The sequence below is a fragment of the Haliaeetus albicilla genome, chromosome 3 (assembly GCF_947461875.1).
Source record: "Haliaeetus albicilla chromosome 3, bHalAlb1.1, whole genome shotgun sequence".
Taxonomy (NCBI): Eukaryota; Metazoa; Chordata; class Aves; order Accipitriformes; family Accipitridae; genus Haliaeetus; species Haliaeetus albicilla.
The window spans coordinates 68,544,235-68,564,553 of record NC_091485.1 but is presented as its reverse complement, the minus strand read 5'-3'; the positions used below and the strand labels follow the sequence as shown (position 1 = coordinate 68,564,553).

The 20,319-nt window shown below is 35.6% G+C and overlaps 1 protein-coding gene across 1 annotated transcript in view; it reads left to right on the top strand.

The window, feature by feature from the left end:
- Positions 1 to 20,319, top strand: part of DNAAF11 (dynein axonemal assembly factor 11) — a 56,915-nt gene that overhangs the window by 22,924 nt on the left and 13,672 nt on the right. The window contains exons 7-14 of the mRNA XM_069780084.1: positions 1,869 to 1,946; positions 3,934 to 4,106; positions 5,105 to 5,304; positions 6,420 to 6,608; positions 9,710 to 9,787; positions 12,517 to 12,582; positions 14,138 to 14,207; positions 15,052 to 15,147. Of these exons, the coding sequence (XP_069636185.1) occupies positions 1,869 to 1,946; positions 3,934 to 4,106; positions 5,105 to 5,304; positions 6,420 to 6,608; positions 9,710 to 9,787; positions 12,517 to 12,582; positions 14,138 to 14,207; positions 15,052 to 15,147 (950 nt within the window). The remainder of the gene's footprint in view (positions 1 to 1,868; positions 1,947 to 3,933; positions 4,107 to 5,104; positions 5,305 to 6,419; positions 6,609 to 9,709; positions 9,788 to 12,516; positions 12,583 to 14,137; positions 14,208 to 15,051; positions 15,148 to 20,319) is intronic.

The following is a 20,319-nucleotide window of genomic DNA, read 5'->3' as shown; positions in this document are numbered from 1 at the left end:
TGGACACAAGATTTTTCTCATTTTGAGACATTCAATTTTAATCTTAATCTAACTATAGGAATTGGAAAAGTATGCAACTTCATATATTCTTGTATAATGTAACAGCTTTTCCAAGATAATGCCTTAGTAACAAATGAAAAAAAAGAAAAAAAGAAAAAAGCACTATATAAGTAGTGACCAAAAGGGTTGCCAATAGGAGTTGTGTTACAAAGTACTGAATTTGAGAAGTAATTCTTCCCAGTGGATACCAACATGTCCATGCGGAGCACACAGCAGTTCCAAGCATGCTTCAAAATATCATAGCCAAATGGTTTATATTGACTCTATTGGGATGTGTCTTTTCTCTTAAAGAAAACCTTTATGCAGCCCTCAAGATCAGACTTGCCTACTAATCAGATAGCAAGTTGTAAAGCATCCACTATATGGATGAGTCCTTGGTCTTTTCTTTTCCATAAGTGGAAAAAAACCCACAAGATACCATTGGCTTCAACACTTGTCCTCTCACATCTTCATGTGTACAGGAACTGCCATTACAGAAACACTGTAAGAAAAACAAATAGCCAAGCTAAGCTGCATAAGTCCCTGCTGAGAAGTTAGTTTCATCATCTGTTTGTGAATTATGAAGAAAATATCTCTCCAAGGTCTTAGCAAACTAAATGGTAGGATTCATGTCACCAAACTTTTAGACATCTATGTTTTAGGCAGTTACTGTAGCCTCCCTTTATAACCAGTGATGAAGAAAAGGCATATTTTTGAGCATGATTCAGTTCACTGATTCTAGACAGCCAATTTAAGATAAGACAAATTGCACTTGAAGAACCTATTTCTCTTTATTGATTACAGAATAGCCTAGACAACTAACTCAGCTGTAGACATGATCTGTGTTGGTCAGATGAAGCTCCCTCTGCTTGAATTTCTTTGTCTCAGCAGGGACAGTTTGTACAGCAGTTAATCAGTGCCACTTGTAAATTAGAGTTTGAGATAAACTTTATGACTTCATTGGATAGGTTTTCCAGTCAGATCTTTGAAACATCTGGTAATTGGAGAGAAATTGGTGAACTGTGACACAACTTATACTATGTATGTTGTCTCAGATTTATGTCTCTGACCCATGTATCATGTGTCTCAAGTGGTATTTGCATTTTTCAGACATTTTGGGGACTCATGAAGATCGTTGCTACCCTATTCCCTCTGTAGCCCCTTTCTGTATTCAAAGGAGGAAATGCTAGCTGTTCTGACACAACCCCACACATTGTGAACCTGCTATTTTCAATAGTTCATGGTGAAAATTATACAGGTTAGATTCCAGACTAGGAGGGGGTGTTTGTGTGTGTGTGGCTTTGTATTGTTCATACTGAAGCCATATAAATCCTTATTTGCAAAATTTTTAAAAATGGAAGACAGGAAGTTTCTTATATCAACCGTGTAGATAAAGGATCTTTAAAAATTAAATATATACTAAAGAAGCCAATCTTTTCTATATAAGTGAGTGTAAAATGCTAATTTTATAAAGCTTGATTAAGTATGGCCTGATCCTTTCTGAGTTTCATGACAAATGGAATGTTTCACCATGCTTTTTGGCCAGTCATCTTGCATTATATACATGTTTTAAGGATTTGTGATTAAAAATGTGATTATAACCTTCCTTATTTCTTTTTATTATTTTTAATTTAATTTGTGTTTTCAGAGAACTTGTTTGGTTTTGTCTTTTTATTAATATTATTAATGCCCAGTAATCTGATACATATTCTGATTTGTCCTTCCTATTTTTCTGCTTTATTGTTTCTTTGAAGTAAAGTGAGCAAGTAAAATGATAATGCTCTTTCCAGTGAGGAGAAATGAAATAACAGCTCTATGTTCTGTTACAGAAAATGTGGGCAAACTAAAGAAGCTGGAATATTTAAATGTAGCTTTGAACAACATTGAAAGAATTGAAAATCTGGAAGGTCAGATTTTAAACAAATAATTTTGTCTTTTCATATTGAAACACTTAAGTTTTGACTTAGTGTAAAAGAGTGTGGAAGCCATTATGTCTACCAGTAAAGGTACTTTCCTGATACTCAGGAAGAGCTTTTTGCGTGCAGTGTTTCAACAAGTGCTTCCTACTGCTGAATTTTTGTCATTGAACTTTCTTAAATGTATTTTAACTCACTTTTTGCATACTCTCTCACCAGTGTTGCCAGCTATGATACCTCTATTCTTTAATACTTTACAAAGTGGGAATCAAAATTTTTCATTAAATTGGTATTTCCCCAACGTAAAGATAAGATAATTTGTTATGCAGGTTAGCTGAAGCAATACTTTTTTTTTTTTTTTTTTAATGCTATGCAGGCTGTAAAAAGTCTCTCTTGTGTAATGTTTCAGCAGTTATATTCAATTCAGCAATCAAGTGTCACACACAAGAAGGTTCTACTCTGTGCACAGGTTGCATTGGCAGTCTGGGGTATTTTTAAAGGGTTTTTCACATGATTCTTTTCTCTGTCATTGCATGAAGTCCTGTTTGGTTTATCTGTGTTTAATCCTTTATCCTGTCACTACAATTACATATGCAAAGATCTAACATTTTCCAAGATCACAATCTAAAACTTGGAGCCACCCATAAACACATTCCATATTACTTGTATAACTTCTGATTTGATTGCTTTCTCTTTCTTGATTCTGATTAGGCTAGTTGCCAAATCTTTAAAATGTCCACTTTGACAAGGGAACAATAAAAAAAAGCTGGTTTTTTTGTTGTTGTTTATTTGGTTTGGGGTTTTTTTTGGTTGTATTTTTAAGTCTACAAGCTGATTCAAGAGGATGGCTTAAATCAAATAAAAAAATAAGCAAATAGGCTAAACACAAATTTGTAAAGGTTGAAGAAGTAGGTAGTACATTACATATTTGGCAGTTAGTTGAGAAACTTGCATCTGTTTTCATGCCAGTAAATTTTAAGTTCCTCTATCAGGCTGCATTATTTATTACTGTGATTTGTCATTTACTTAGAAATCAGAACCTTTGGGAGTGAGCCTTGCAAAAATTTGGGTTATTTAAGTCCCCTAATAAATCATTTTGAGTTGTTTATTTTCTTTCAGCTCTATTATGCATAAAATACTTGCCAAATAGACCTGCAGAGGAAAAGAAGTGATTACAATGATGAGCATTGAAGTTGAGCTTGCCCATAACTAAACTTTTTCACTCTTAGAGTCAAGGTTATGATTCATGGGCAGATTATGATAAAAGGAGGGGCTGATAAATTTTGGATCTGGATTTCCCAGAGTATTTTGTTAGCTAATTTAGAGTTTCTGTTTATAATGAATTGTTTTGGTTAACAAACAACATTTTCTCACTGGTATTTGCAATTTAACCAGCAATAAAATATTCACAATGATAGCTGAGTCCACAGAGTGGAAAACCTCCTCTTGACTTGGAGTGAATTTTTAGAAAACCTTATCTTTACACTTCAGTAATGTTAGCTAGGATTAACAGTATACAGAAATGAAACCCATAATTGACCCTGCTCTCCTGAAGCAATTAGACATTCTTTTAGCCATATGGTGAAGATTCCATTGAGGAGGGATACCAAGGCAATCAGACTGTTAAAACTGAAGTCTAGCTTATCTGAAAATGAAACATTTAATAGCTCATCTGGTATACCAGCACTGATCACAAAGTTTTGATAATGATAAAACCAATAATAAGTTTTGATATTTTGTATTTTATTGAGATTCTTTTTCATTCTGTAAATATTGTGACCTCATAAACTTAAGCTGTGAGTCACTGTCTCACTTGTGGCTTGGAAAAGATGTATTCTGGTAGGATGAAATTAGTATACAGACAATAAATGCAGACAGTTTTATATCCAAGTGTGTTCACGTGTGTGTGTATGTGTGTGTATATATCATGTACATTTATTTTATGGACAAAATGAATTAAGTTTTTTTTTTCAAACAGGCTGTGAAGAACTAAAGAAACTTGACCTGACAGCAAATTTCATTGGTGAACTCTCCAGTATTGAAGCCCTAAAATATAATATACATCTGAAGGAACTGTTTCTAGTGGGTAACCCATGTACTGAATTTGAAGGTTATAGACAATTTGTAGTGGCAACTCTTCATCAATTAAAAGTAAGATTTTAAAAATTATATTTATATCCAAATCAATAATGAACATTGTTGACTGAACATACTAATCCCAAACAAAATAAATGCCTATGATAGGAAAGCTAGTAGCATTTTCTTACTGTCCACAGGAAATTAAATTCTATTCTGAAGAACAAGTGACTACAGTAAATAATGTGGTAATAAATTGGTACTGTTTTGACTAAAACACATGCATTTGTTAACTTTTCTGTCATTTTTATTGGAGATCCTTAAACAAAGTTTTGAAAAAATAAATACATTGTACAGTTCTGCCTTTTTTTCTCATTAGTTTTCATATACATACACGATGTATTTTTATTTTCATGACTGCAGTAAGTTACCAGGTTGTTGGTACCATACCAACAATATGTACCAAACCAACAGTGTAAGGCAGTAGAAAGATAGAAGCTGATCTAAAAATGCACTGTGTTGCATTGGCTGTAAATAGATACTTTGAGACTGAGGTTTTGTGCAATGACTGAACTGATGTAATGATTTCCTGTCATTGAAACAGGCAGTCCCAGTCCTGAAATATGCTCCCACAATTTCCCTTGGAGAAGCACAGATGCTTCCTTAACTTATTAAGAGTAGATTCAACTCACTTAGTTGTCAATAACTAACACATCAAAAGAAATAATTTTGTAATAGCTTCATGAGCTGAATCAAGGTCAGACAAATATTAGAAATGGCTGAAGGGACTCTCTCTATTACATAGTCTAGTAAGACCAGTTGAAATTTCTGGAAAATGCAAAAAGTAGCTCTCAGACATGCAAAACCATTTTCAGATCTGAATAGCTACTTATTGTTAATTCTTTTTAATACACTATAACATATATAGTGCTATAGAGGTTTGAGAGGTGTTATTTTTTATTTTATACAGAAGGTAGTCTATCAAAATTAACCTACAGTTTAATGGATTTATTGATTTGAATATATCTAAAATTTCTCACATATCTATATTGATTTTTTTCCCCTTTGGGAAGTGTTTGGATAGTAAAGAAATAGAACGTTCAGAGAGGATTCAAGCACTTCAAAACTATCCAGAAGTGAAACAGAAAATCAGAGAACAGGAACAAGCTTACCTTCTCAAAAGGGCCAGAGAAAAAGAAGAGGCTCAAAGAAGGATGCAAGAAAGAAAGGACAAGAAACAAAAACAAATGGAATCTAATATTGGATTTGACAGGTAACAGTAAGCAACAACAGTTTGTGAGTAAACATCATTCTTCTCTTTCTTCATTAAGAATTTTGGTTTTCCTCATTAAATAGTGTATATAATTCCACTTAAATCTTTCAGTTTGTCTTTATTGTTGATTCTAGCAGCATTATTTCTCCTCATGCATGTTCTTTCTAATGAAAAATATAATACAAATATATCTGCAGACAGTACAATAGAATTTTTGTCCCAAACCGCAAAGCTAAATTGTTTGGGTGCCAAAATAGTGTAATTGATAGCTTCTTTCAGGAGAACAGCTGGAAATTGTTATTTAAGGTAATGCAGGGGTTCCAGAGAAAGCAGCTGTTCACCTGTAATTTGTTTTGCTTTAGAGTTATTAGATAGGAAGACTGAAATGGAATATTGCAGATCTTTGAGATGTAAAAGGCTATGGAATGTTGATTTCTATACTTCTTCCACCTAATATCACTGAGATTACCTAGACAGCAGAAAGATTTTTGTCTGGGGTCATCTTCCACTGCAGTTGCCATCCATCTTATTTTTAATCCAATAGAGACTATGGCTATGGATCTTTGTTCTCACAGATCACAGCTGTATCATAAATTTAGTTTTCTCTCTATATTGATAGAGAATTTGTGAAGATTACAGAGGCTTAGGGCTAGGCGTAAAAATGATTCAGGTTCTAAGATGGCACTTGAGGAGATGCCTAAATAAAATATTGCTACCCTATAAATTTCTGGTCTGCTGATGCCTGATATTGGGAATACTCAAACATCACATGGACTAAAGGTTTTCTTTCACCTGAAAGTTGTGAGGGTATCTAAAAATCTACTCCTGAAATTAAATCTGTTGAACTATCTGTGAGGGTTTTCAGAGGGTTAAGCATAACCGTAGTATCACTTCTTAGTTAAGTCAATGAAAAACATTATGTCGAAATACATTTTGTTTATTGATGAAAGAAGCAGAGCAGAGAATGTTATCCAAATATGTAAGATACTGTCCTTGGTAGGAAATATACAGCTATTAGTATTGGGTTAAAAAAATATTGTTGCAAGAATTCATTAGCAAGTACTGTTACTCTTCCTTTGTTTCACTGGGATAATACTCTATGTGATCTTGTGTAGCTCAGACTCCCTACAGAACAAAGAAAACCATCAGGCAGAAGGAGATGGAGAACAAGAAACATGGAGCAGAGTTGATGATGATGAGGAAGACAGAAGATTTTGGGAGGAGCCTACACCATATACTCCAGAATCGAGATTAGAAACTCACAGATATATTGAAGAAAAACGGAGAGCTAAAGACAATATAAGGTATGTTTTTGTTTTAATATATTCTATGAATTGAAGAAGGGGAAATTTTCAAGGGTACAGAGAAGAGGTAGGTGACTGCCTCACATTAAATATTACTGAGAACTGGAAGCTTGAAACCCTGTTGACTGTGCAAATATACTTATAAAATCAAAATGAAATATTCATATTGTTCATTTTGTTTTGTTTCATTTTCAAAAATTTATTTATTATACCCTTTATTTTGTTTTTCCTCAAATACAGGTTTGAAATATAATTTATCTTCTCAGCTCCATTTTATGGACTTTAGAAGTTTCACTTTTCTGTCAGCTAACTAATGTGTTTCATGTGGTTCAATGTTTAATATTCTTGCTAAAAGCATTTATCCAGAGTGCAGATTGCATTATATAAATGCCCCACAGGCCATGCTACAAAATTTTTGCACAAGTGGCATTTCAGGCACCTTTTCTATGTGACTTAGAATTTTTTTCATGAACTTTATCAAAGATATTCGTCCCGAGTAATAAGATTCTTCATGTTATCTATGCTATTTGGCATGGTGAATCTGAAGATATCTGGCTCCTGAAAAGCCTTTAAAACTTTCTAAAGTTGTCACTAGTTTTGCTGAACATGGAAAATTAATGCAGATACTAGCAAAAAAAAAGTTATATTGCTGCTGGCTTATCACTTCCACAAACATTGTAAGCAATGTCTTCTTTTTTTTCTTCCCCTTATATAACAGCATTTGTGCCAGAGATTTTTCTAGCTGTTCTTTTTAAGGGTATGGTTTTTAAAAGATTTATCAAGCCTAAGTATTGAAAAAGTCAGTCCTAGAAAAGTCTCCAAGAAATCTGGAAATCTGCATAACTTGTTGCTATTATTAATTCAAGGTCTAGCACTTTCCCAGAAGAACTACTTTGAAACTCAGATTCTTGCTAGTGAGAATTTTGCTGTGTTTGGTGATGCCTTGCTTTATTCTAAAGCAAACGTGTTCCAAATGCTTCCCTCTATTCAAGGAGAGTCCAAATAATGTTATAATAAAGATAGAATAATTCCTTTTTGGATTTTTTTCTAAATTTCTAAGGCATTTAAAGGAGTTAAAAATCCTTTCACAGTTCTTTTTTTTTTTTTGGTGGTGAGATTTTTGTTAGGTAGCATGAGAAAGTTGAGAACAGAAAAGTGCCCCTGACAACTTCAAATCATCCTTGCTGCTGGACAGGAGCTGGAACTTTAATACAAGTTATTCAGTATAAAAGGATGTTTATTTTAGTATAAAATTGTCATGAACTCAATCAGACCAATGTTAAATTTGAACCTATCTATGACACGTTAGCACATGTTAAATTTGCCAGCTGCGGTACAGTTGCACAGCTGATAATAAACTGAGCAGCTTTGGCTATTGCCAAATGAGTGAATACTTGCAGTTTCAATCAAAGAAAATTCAGACAAGTGTAAAATCAGTTGAAGCTGAAAGGTGCACAGGATCTCCTTTAGGTGCTCATTGCCAGAACAAGGCCTTTCAGCTCATCTCAGCACAAAGTTAAACAAATTATCTTCAACTCTAATGATTATGACATGACTGAATTTGCCTTAAAGTGGCTCACATGAGCAGACAGATTTCATCTAGAAACAGATTATTAACAGCCAAAAGGTGGTAGGATATAATTTTCTGAAATATTTCTGGGAACTGCATCTTTAGAACAGAGTGGTGGTTTGTTTACTTTGCATTTAAGTGTCAAGAGTAGGGATTCAGGTGTAGAAACTGCTAGCCCACAAATCCCACATTAAAGCTCTGATTTATACTATAGAATATTATTTAACACATGGATAGTTGTGAATCTTCTTAAACAAAAGTTGGTTTTATGTAGACATTCCAGTAGCCCCACTTGAATGTTTTGATTTCTTCTTCAAAGCCATTGTATTTATAGACCAAATCTTTTTTTATGCTTTTTTTTTCCCCCAAGGTGGTCTAAATCTTACATACTCTATTTCCCTCATTAGTGATTTACCTTTAGTGTTCTCTTATCTTGAACTTATAGTAAGAAATTGGTGTGGGAACACAAAAAGCAATGTGTTGCTGTTGTCTTTTTGAGAAATGGGGGGTTTTTATATGCAGCTGAAGTAGCCATACACACTATATTGACCAGCTGAAGAGTGGATTAATGCAAAATGACAATTACGGTGCTGTATTTTTAAAGAAAACATAGCCTTTTTTTACCAAGGTGCAAGCAGATTTTTCTTTTTCATGTTACTAAGATTCCTTACTCTTCCTCTCCTTGCTCATGATCTAAACACTTATACAGGAAAATACCAGTACTACAAGTCTTAATGATCTTACAGTGATTTGCTTTGTTTTGGCAGATAAATTTAAGGTAGCTTGTTTATTGCACTAAATGAAAGTCAGATATAGTTTAATTGCTGACAGCTGGACATGGATAGTGAAGATTAAAGTCTCCATCAGTAATATGTATTGTATTTTTTGAAGGAAGAACACAACAAAAAAATGTAATAGATGCATCAACAAATAATCTGTATGTATGCACTTTGGTCATACTGTATCCTATTGTATCTATCTATCCTGCTTGTAAACTTTTCATCATTAAAATTCTTTTTACTAGTGCAGAACAGTGACTGATAGACATGCTATTTAGAGATATGCCAAGCATTTGTTCAGTAAAAGTAATTAAGTTAGCATGAATAAAAAATTTCTTTAGAATTGCTTGCACATGCATCAAATCAGTTAACAATAATGATACCTCATGATTAGTATGATCATTCATAACTAGAAAAAGTTCCATTTCGTATGTTAAGCAATCCACTGATTTCTTAAGACATACCAGATAAATTTGATATATTACTGTTTGATAGTGGACATTGTGACATGCAGAAAAAGTTATTATCAATGTAAGATGTGATATTACAAAATATTTGCTCATCTTTAGATGATGCTTTTAATGTGCAATTGGACATTTGATATAACTTGTTTTGTTCCTGAAATAAGTTGTAGCCTCAACGTCAAATACCAGATAATTCTAACCTCTTGCCATCTGCTTCTTACTTTTGCTATTAAACATAAAATACCAGAATGTGAAAATATAAACCATTTTTCCTTCTGTTTTGTTAAGGGAATCAAAGAAGAGAGAGAAGCCTCTTCAGACGTTGGTCACTGCAGAAGGAAAAGTTCTAAATGTGAATGTGCCTAAGTATGTAAAGTTAAGAGGTTAAACAGGCTAACTCACCTCTTTATAGTTGATTTGGACAACTACTTCAAGATATGTGACAATACAAAAATAAGAGGGCTGCCAAATTCTCATTACAGTATTATATTCCTGATGGGGAAACTGACTTGTAAATTTATATTCTGATGCTGGAAAAAGTATCAGTTTTCAGTGAGTAAAGTGTTAAAGGTTGTTTAATTTAACACCTTAGTCTTTGATGATTGAAGAACTTGCTTTTCTGTAAAAGATATAAGACGTTTTACTTTTTCCTTCTATGGTAAGGCTCTCCTTCTTGGAGCATCTTGCTAATAGTGGAAAAAGTTTAACTGGTTTGACTATTGAAGATAAATGTGTATGAGTATCCACTTCAAATGTGGAAAAATATGTCAAAGTAGTTATTTCTGGACAAAATCATTCTGTCCTCTGAGGACAGATGTAAAACTGGCAGAATTGGGAAGGATGTGTAATTACCTTCTATGGCATGAGGTCCTTTGACACTGAACGAGGTCTCTAGGAACAGGGGCTGGTGATACAGGGAAGTGTCTTGTATTTTATCATTGACAAAGGCACTTGGTTCAAATGTTTTGGAATGAGTTTCCAGGGATATCAGCCATGTGTTACCATTTGTTTCACTTGAGCCAAGCCTTCCTTTTCTAAGGGAAAAGAGGAGACAGAATGTGTAAACATTGTTTCCTTATAAATGGCTCCCCAAAAAGCCTCCTACTGGAGACTCTGATCAAAAAGTGGCCTATGAAGGGCCACTTACCTGTCTGCTGTCCTCTGAACAACTTTTCCAATCTTAAGACAGATTTAGCTGCAAAATCAAGGCTAAGAACATGCTTATTGTTAGCATGAAGAATGCTTTCTAAATCTTGGAAATTTATAAATCCACACAAATTCAAGGAATTTGAAAACCTACATTATAGAATCAGTGCATAGTTTTCAGTGGTATAGGGAAAATTAAAGGTAGTGGCAGAAGAACTCATGTTTATTCCATCTATACCAGAAGATACTTACCATTGTATTGGTGTACTTTTTTGTAAAAATGTGTTGACTGAATTTTTTTAATATAATTTTCTAGTTCAAAAACAAGTCTAAAATAGTTCAAATCTTGTTTTAATAGAATTTGATTATGCATCTAAAAAGCAGAGACATTTAGAATAAAGCTCTAGCTAACTTTTTAGAAAAAATACAGTCCCCTAGAGTTCACTGTTAGTAGCAGTCCTGTTTGTGTCACCAAAGTTTTTTGGATTAGAATTTAGTCTGTGGATGTGCCCGCATAAAGCCAGATCAATGAGCAGTTTTTGTCTTGGCTTCAACAAGAATATCACAGCTCTTCAGTGCAATCTGGCAGTGTATTGGAGAGACACAAATAAAGAGATACAAGTAGACAGATGGTGTTCTCCAAAGTTTTTGCTCCAATGCAAAAGTCTAATGTCCATAGCAATGTCCAAGCTTCTCTGATGTTCTTTTGGAAGGTTAGGAAGAGGAATGGCTTCATGCAGCTGAAAACAGACTATTTCTCTTCCTCAATTCTGATTAAGCTTCCTCCTAGAAAATTTTACAATTCTTTTCTCTTTTTACCCTCATGTTTTAGTGAATTCTCAAAATTTGTGATGCAATAAGAGAAAAAAGCATGAACGGGAAACAAAGCTGGTTTGTATTCTTTGCAGTTTTCCATTAAAAAATACCGATAAGCTAAAAGCTCCACAAGCTTTCTTGCAAATTGACTGTATCAGAATACAGGAGAGCAAAGAGTAAAAGTATATCTGGCAAATACTTTTATTGCTGAAAAAATGTATCATCTAAACTGTTAATATTTGAACTTCTGTTACCTGACCACAAAGTATCTAAGTATTTTAATGTCACTGAAATATTCCAGATAAATTACATTAAGCAAACCCCTCTCATTCTATACTAATAACTAATTTATAAAAATATTCTCATTTATATGTAGGCTTTATTCTGTTTTTTCTCTAATACATGGGAAATGTTTGAGTATATGAGCAGAACTTGTAAGTCTAGAATAGATCTCCTTGCAGTAGTAGTAATAGATGTTATTTTCAATTTATAACTGGTAAGATTCTTTCACAATTTTAAGAACTGAGCCAGCAGATCACAAACACACAGCTGATACAATCTACAGTCTCATTTTCAACAAATATTATAAAGCTTATAGAATCAAGGATATTGTGCAACTCATGTTTTACTTTGGAAATGCACAGGCAGATATTTATACTCTAGGCAAATGAATTGCTATGAACAAAAATGCATTTTTTTTTTTTACATACGAAAAGGTTAGTATTACCGAGTTCCAGGCTTTTCATGCTTTTCATGAACTATTTTTTCTATGAAGATGTTAATAGAGCAGATGAATTTCACCAGCAGATGTCTCTCTTTCTGCATTGACAGATTGATCTTAATTTTAACTGACCTTCAGCAGTATTTTTTTCTTTTTCTTTTTTTTTTTTCCTTGTGGGTTGGGTGGGGAGAACAGAAAATATATGTAAGAATGACTGGTTCAAATGCTAGTATTTTTTTCTGTTCATGAGGAAAAATTGCAACTCTTTCTAAAATGATCATGTGACATATTGTCCAAATGGTATTTGTATTAATCTAAAATTGCTAGCAGTTGAATTTGAAATATGCCGTAATGTTTGTTTATTCACTCCAATTGTATTTATCCTAGAGATGTTTCTTGTCATTATTATTAGGCTTCATTTCTCTTTGAAAGATGATGAAGAAAACAACCAGATCATCTTGGATCTTGCTGTTTACAGGTCAGATTTTTTTTTTCTCTTAATTCTTGCCATTCTTAAGTTCTAATACACAGTGTTTCAATTATACTCCTCTCTGTCATGGGGACTTTTCAAGAGGAAAACAAATAACATAGAGGGTAATGGAATCAGTCTTGAAGCCTGTGCCAAAGAAATGAAGCTGAATAAACCAAAGACCCTTCGGACTGTTCTGTTACTCTTGAATGAGGACTGCATCTAATAGTCCCTTCTGGAATTGATGTTTTCTGTAGTCCTAGGCAGGTTTCCTCCACACCTGTCCTTTTGTACTTACGTAAAATCTTTTCCATTCTTAATGTGCAGATTAGGGTTGTAGGGAATGTTTTTTTTGCCAATTCTCTGGGCCTAGAAGTGCTCCAGTACACTTCATGTCCTAGTTAAATTCTTCTCCTCCCCAAGACAGAGTAGGGTAGCCTTGTCCTACTTTCCTTGCTTACTGGAAAGAGTCCATGGCCCATGCTATTTCCTGAACTGTGCCAGGTCATTGCCTGGAAGAAATTTGGTTGAACCAGGCCTAAATATGACACGGAATCCTGATAACTATTTGATAGTATATACGACTAAATAGTACAGTGGCCTTGCCCGCACTTGAAGGGGTTGGAAACCCACAAGCTTATTGACCCATAATAGGAACTTTTTAGAGTAAAGCTTGAACTAGTTTTATAGCACAGAAACACTATTTATGCCAGGTGTTCTTCCCTTAAAGCTCATTAATTTCCCTCAGAAGAGGCCTGCTCCATGTTTCTGAGTTATAAGAATTAGGTTTTTTTTGAGCCTCAGAAAATCTGTTCAGGTGCATTAAAATGTTGGATATATTGTAATATTCAGGTGGATATATTGTAATATTCAGGTTGGATATATTGTAATATTCAGGTCAGGTGTAAGAAATGCTGACTGAAAAGTTTGCAAAATTCACCTGAGAAGTAATGTTATAAAAGAAGGGAAATAAAGAACACGTACTTCTGCATTCGCATGAATGTATGTGTCACATGATGAAGAGGAGATGTTTTACAGGTCACAAATTTTGTTTGACAGTACTGAAACTTAGAAGTACTGTGTTTTCTGGGAATGTAAAGTATTTCTGTTTATTTTTTTCCCAGCAAATTCTGTGCAAAAAAAGGAACTCTTATTATACATTTAATAGTTAAGCCTTCAGAAAGAAAAGTAGCAAAATAGTTTTACAATTTTAAACAACAAATAGACCAATTTTCATATTAATGTACAGCACTAAACTGAGAGAAGAAAGACCTTTTTATTTTCCACAAGGATTTTGAATTCTTGCAGTTATGCAATAGCTGATGTGGTGGACTTGACAGAATTTAGACTTTATTTTAATTGATATTCTGTAAACACACAGGAGGATCACGTTTTTCTTCCAAAGACATTAAATCCTAATGGTATTTCATGTAACTTAATAACTGAAATTGAATTTTGTTGTTTATAAACTGCAAAATCTTCATTAAAGAGCTAAATGGTCTGCACTGCTTATTTACTGGACTGTATTGTAGATTGATTCTTTTATTTATATTTCATTCTGAAGACATTTGGACACTTCTCTGCTCGATGTTGATGTCCAGCCAACTTACATACGAGTACTGGTAAAAGGAAAGGTTAGTGTTTTCTTACTACATTCATTTCAAATTATGAGTTAATGCTTACCACAGTTATCCTGTGGACTCTGGATCTGACTTTCATGAGTTACCAACCATGTGCACCTATGCAGAAGAAAATGTTCTTTCATACTTGCATTATTTTGGACTGCACATAAACTGTGGAAGTCCTAAGCATAAGATGTGCAAAGCCTGAAATGAAATTTCACTCTCTCTCCTTCTCTCTTCTTATTCCCCCCACACAGTGTACCATAATTCACTTAAGAAGAGAGCTTGCTAGTTGCCCTAGGCTAGAATTTAGCAATTTCACAATCTGGAATTCATAGCTGAGAAACAAATGTATGTATATTCTTTTGAAAGGGCATTTAAAATGTCATTCCAGTTTTCTGTCTTCTCAGTGGTTTTAATTTTATCATCAATTTTTTGAACAATTCAAAGTATTTAAACAGTAAACCAAAATCCCTATTTTTGACTGTACCAACTGCATAAACAAAACATCAAAATTACTTTACGTCTAAAATAGACTGGATAATCTTTCTCATTTAATTGCTACTATAAGTCAAGCATCATTTTATAACCTTCTTTAGAAATGTCACTTCAGGAATGACAGCAATTCAGGAATATACATATGACTATACTTGTAAGCAAAAGTTGTTTAGCATGCTAATAATTTATTAGGATTAGTAATATTACATATAAAGTGAGAGGATTTAGACCTATACTGTGCTTAAGATCAAGGGATCTGATAGTGATATTTCTGCATGTGTTCTGTCCAGGTCAAAAAAAAAAAAAGAAAAAAGAGATATTTTAGCATGATATACTTCAATCCCATATTTTCTCATAGCCATTTCAGTTTGTGCTACCTGAGGAAGTGAAACCAGACAGCAGCTCTGCTAAAAGATCACAAACAACTGGTCATTTAGTTGTCACCATGCCAAAGGTATGTAAAATAGCCTGAGGCGGCATCATACCAAGATACTCAAATGTTGTGAGTACTTTGGGAATGTTCCTGACAGGTAACATCTGGCTAGCTAAAGTTATTCAGTCTAGCCTTTGCCATCAGGCCATATTTTCCAAAGAAGGAACATTCCAGAGAGACAATTTAATCATAGAGCCAAACCTTATGATTTCAGATCCCTTTAAAGGAACATTATGAAAATCAGTATTAATAGAACTATTTGTATTTCCTTTATTTTCAACAAAACCAGCTTTTTATATATGAAAAGAGACTCTGCAAAATATGTAGTATTGTGAAAATGTGTAAGAAGATGGATTTTTTAAATAACTGAAAATAAGCAACTTGCCTACTTTCTTTTTACACCTGTGAAATAATAAAAACAAATCAATTTTTCAAAATTTGTGTGGCACACATAGTATGAAGATTACATTTTGGTTCAAGGACAAGGATAATGTACTACTCTCACATCTCAGGTGACCAGAACAAGAGTTCCTTAATTCATTTTCCCTTCATGCTCTCCCTGGCTGGAAAGGATCCACTGGCCAGCTGTACAAAGTATATGGAATCACAGAGAAAGAGGGTTGTGGCAACACGGTGTTTTAACTGAAAAATGCTGCGCAGCAGTCCCTAGTACTTAAAGAAGCCTGCGTAGAAGTCATATTCCCCTAAATCTGTGCTCTCCTATCTCCCCTGTGCTCTGAAGTTTGCCTGTATGGTGTCATGCTGATCAGGATTCAAGTCAGATGAGAATTCTGCTGGCAAGTAAAAGCAAATTGGCTTAAGTGGGTTTTGTATTCTCTCTTCCCTGCCCAGCCCAGTTCTTGCAGTGTAAATGAGAGCAAACTGATAGGTATGTCCACTTTATTTCCTTTCCACTGTATGTCTTCCTATGGTTTCAGTAAGTGTACCTTGTACCCCGGATACGTAAGTGGTATTTTGATTTGTGGGATGACATAATGAGTAGAGGAGGTAGAATCAAAGGTGGAATCAGGACACCTCCTACCCAGTCCCACACATCTGCCAAAAAATCAGAGAATAGTGAAGGAATGATCAGTAATGAGGAACAGTCGAAGACATGGAGGTCAACTTGCCCTACTGAAGTAAGCAGTGAGAGAGGTAAGGGGTGGCCAGCCAGCAGCCGGTGGAAGCTTAGGGGGCATTAGAGCTTAAATACAGGGAAGATGCAGCAGTGTGAACCAGATGTTCTGGTTTTGGCTGGGATAGAGTTAATTTTCTTCATAGTAGCTGGTATGGGACTATGGTTTGGATTTGTGCTGAAAACAGCATTGATAATACAGGGATGTTTTCGTTACTGCTGAGCAGTGCTTACACAGAGTCAAGGCCTTTTCTGCTTCTCACCCCACCCCACCAGCGTGTAGGCTGGGGATGGACAAGAAGTTGTGAGGGGACAGAGCTGGGACAGCTGACCAAAGGGATATTCTAGACCATATGATGTCATGCTCAGTATATAAAGCTGGAGGAAGAAGAAGGAAGGGGGGACATTCGGAGTTATGGCGTTTGTCTTCCCATGTAACCATTATGCATGACAGAGCCCTGCTTTCCTGGAGATGGCTGAACACCTGCCTGCCCATGGGAAGTGGTGAATGACTGTCTTGTTTTGCTTTGCTGGTGTGCATGGCTTTTGCTTTACCTATTAAACTGTCTTTATCTCAACCCATGAGTTTTCTCACTTTTACACTTCTGATTCTCTCCCCCATCCCAACATGGGAGGAGTGAGTGAGCGGCTGCCTGGTGCTTAGTTGCTGGCTGGGGTTAAACCACAAAACCAGAATAGAAGACAAGGGGCAGAGAGAATCTGAGTGGCAGAGGTATCTTCAGGTTTGGGGCATAACAGGTGGGACAGTGGCAGAAACAGGAAGGCATTTAAGGTGGGACTTGATGTCCTCTGGTGCAAGACTGAGTTCTTGGACCTGCAGGAAGAGCAGAGATGGAGCAGACAGGGAGCGGGAAGTTTTAGGAAAGTAGCATTCTGGAGATGAGAATGGATTATATGGTGGGGTTCTGGGAGCTGTGGAAGAGGTTAATCAACTTCAACATCTTGCTATTCTGCCATTATGCCTTTGGAGGGTTCAGCTGCTTTTAAGGCCTCTAGGACTACATCATATATTTTTGGCTTTGAGAAATAGGGTAACCCTGCCCAAGCATAGTTATAGGAAAAAATAAATTCTTGGTGCTCCAACCTTACCCTTCGGGCCTCTAGTAAGTTTCTCTGCTGTGTAGGAGCAGTGGGACATAGTGCTACATATGATAAAGCCATGATATATCAATTACAGCATTTTCTTCTGAAGGAGGAACCTTCAGCAGCTATTTGGGGTCATTTCTTTCTCTTTGTCATCTGATTTAATTCTAAGACTATGCAACTAGTAGTTGTAACTAAGAAGTTATTTTTCAGCTTTTGGCTTTTTCCACTTGTGGTTCTATACCTTCTATGTTTTCTTCTACACTCCAGTCCCATACCATCTGTCTTTCCCTATATGGACAGCCTCTCATTAAATCACAAACTGTCACTCTAGCATCAAGCATGCAGTTTAACCACGAGCTTGAAGAATGCTGAAAATTGCACTCATTTGGTTAAGATCCATATTTTGTTAATGTTCAAAATTCACTCATATGAGAATTCATGCTTTCCTAAATTTATTTCTTTGAAACAGAGGCTTTGACATTTGCCATTTTGGATAATGTCATTTTCAAATGTTTCTAAACAGTTTTGTTTACTATTTACTTGTATTTTGGATATTTTAAGTACCATCAGTTTTCTGTGCCATAACCTGCTTTTATTACTCATACGTCTTGCTAGTCTCTTTGTGGCTGATCAGTGCTTTAAAAAATGTAAGTATTTCAAAGAGTCTCTGGATATATTCAAGTCTGCTGCCTGCCTAGACAGTCAGACCTAAATCAGCAAAATGAATATTATCTCTTTATGTTGTGATTGAGAACTGCCTTTGTTCCATTATTAACTTTATATTTCAGCTACATTTCACCTAAGTTGATATTTTAGCTACATCTACATATTTTACCTAGCCTGAGTGGCTGGAGCCTGCTTCACCTCAGAATGTCATGACTCACAGATATTTGTGACACCTGAGGAGAGAGAAGCTCTATGGAATAACTGAGTTGATGTTCTGAGCTTTGCCTTGTTTTGGTTAAAAACTACTTGTGTAGCTGGGACACACAAAGATATGCATGAATGGAGGGCTGCATGCTCTAGTATCTTCGTTGTCAGTGGATCCAAAAACTTGGATCCTGCAAAGCAGCTTTGCAGAAAGGGACCTGGGAGTCTTGGTGGACACCAAGTAGAACATGAGCCAGCAATGTCCTCTTCTGCCTAAGGAAGCTAATTGTATCCTGGGCTGCACTAGGAGTGTTGCCAGCAGGTTGAGGGAGGTAAATCCTTCTCCTCTATTCAGCACTGGTGAGACACACTTGGAGTACTGTGTCCAGTGCTGGGCTCCCCAGTACAAGAAAGACGTGGACATACTGGAGAGTCCAGCAAAGGGCCATGAAGATGATGAAGGGACTGGAGCATGTCTCCTATGAGGAAAGGCTGAAAGAGCTGGGACTGTTCAGCCTAGAGAAGAGAAAACTCGAGGGGATCTTATCAATACATATAAATACCTGAAGGGAGGGCGGAAAGAGGGCAGAGCCCAGCTCTTTTCCATGCTGCCCAGTGACAGCACCAGAGGCAGTGGGCATAAACTGAAACACAGGAGTTCAGTTCCAGCTGAACATCAGGAAATGCTTTTTTACTGTGAGGGTGGCTGAGCACTGGCACAGGTTGCCCAGGGAGGTTGTGGAGTCTCCATCCCTGGAGATATTCCAAAGCCATCTGGACATGGTCCTGGGCAACCAGCTCTAGGTGGCCCTGCTTGAGCAGGGGGGTTGGACCAGATGACCTCCAGAGGTCCCTTCTAACCTCAACCATTCTCTGAGTCTGTGATCCTCTGAACTTCATGGATTTGCTGATGAAAGATGTATTTGTGCTGCTTACAGCAATTGCATGTAGCGGATACTACCCTATTGTTCTTTGTTCTATATTACAGTCACAGAATCTGTTCTCTTACCCCAGGACTAAATTAGAGTGCACAAGTTATATTTTTTTGATACATACCCTTTTCAGATGTTCTATATCCATACACATTTTATTTGTATTAATAGGATATAATCTAGGAAGCAAAGTATAATGAATAAAGATTAGCAACAACTGGAAGGCCAATAGATATTTTTCTTCTAGAACATTATGGCTGAGGTTATCAACAATGTTTGAGAATGCTAATTTGAGATCATCAACTTAATATGAATTCCTTTTAGTAAGGTAATAGGAAGAACAGAGTTCATGCAACTTCTTTCAGGCTATATCAGTGATAAGACAAGCCTAATGGCTATATTGCACTATATTTAACCTTTTTGTTCCTGATAAACAATTATTATCAAAATAAAATTATTTGCAACTAGATAAATGGCCTAGCACATTCCTTATGTAACTGAAATGTTAAAAATGCTATTAACCTAAAAATAGTCTCCTATAATATGCTTCTTGCAATACTATCCCCAAAAGATCTCTCTCTTCTCAGTTACAGAGCAGAAAGCTAACTGAATTCAGCAAGTGTTTTTCACTTGCTTTAGTGAATTTCTGATCAGGTTACTAAACCTTTCACCATTCATCTTCCAGCCTGTTCATAGTTCCCTAGCCTTTAAAATGAAAAACAAAACCTCTTTCCTTGCCTCTCCGATGACCTTGCCATACCACAGATGTTGGAGGTAGTAAATTCCACATAAAGAAAGCAAATGATTTTCACCTTCTTTTCTGGAAGTACATTTTTCTTAAATGTACTATTTACTGCACAGCAAATCACTGCAGAATGGGTCTCTTTCTAAGGCAGTGTCTACCAACATTTTTTGGAAGGTCATCAAAACAAAGTGAAGGACACAACATTCAGTGAAATGATATAGTGACACTTTTAAAGCGCAGTGTTTATACTGTAATAATCATCTGTACAGAGATTTTGCATGACTTAGGAGTTGATAGTGACTACATTGTATATGCTTCATTTTCCGGGAAAAATATTTGTGACATGAAGCTTTTCAAACTTTGAACCTCTATGCTCTGGCAGTGTCATCTTTGCAGATGATGTA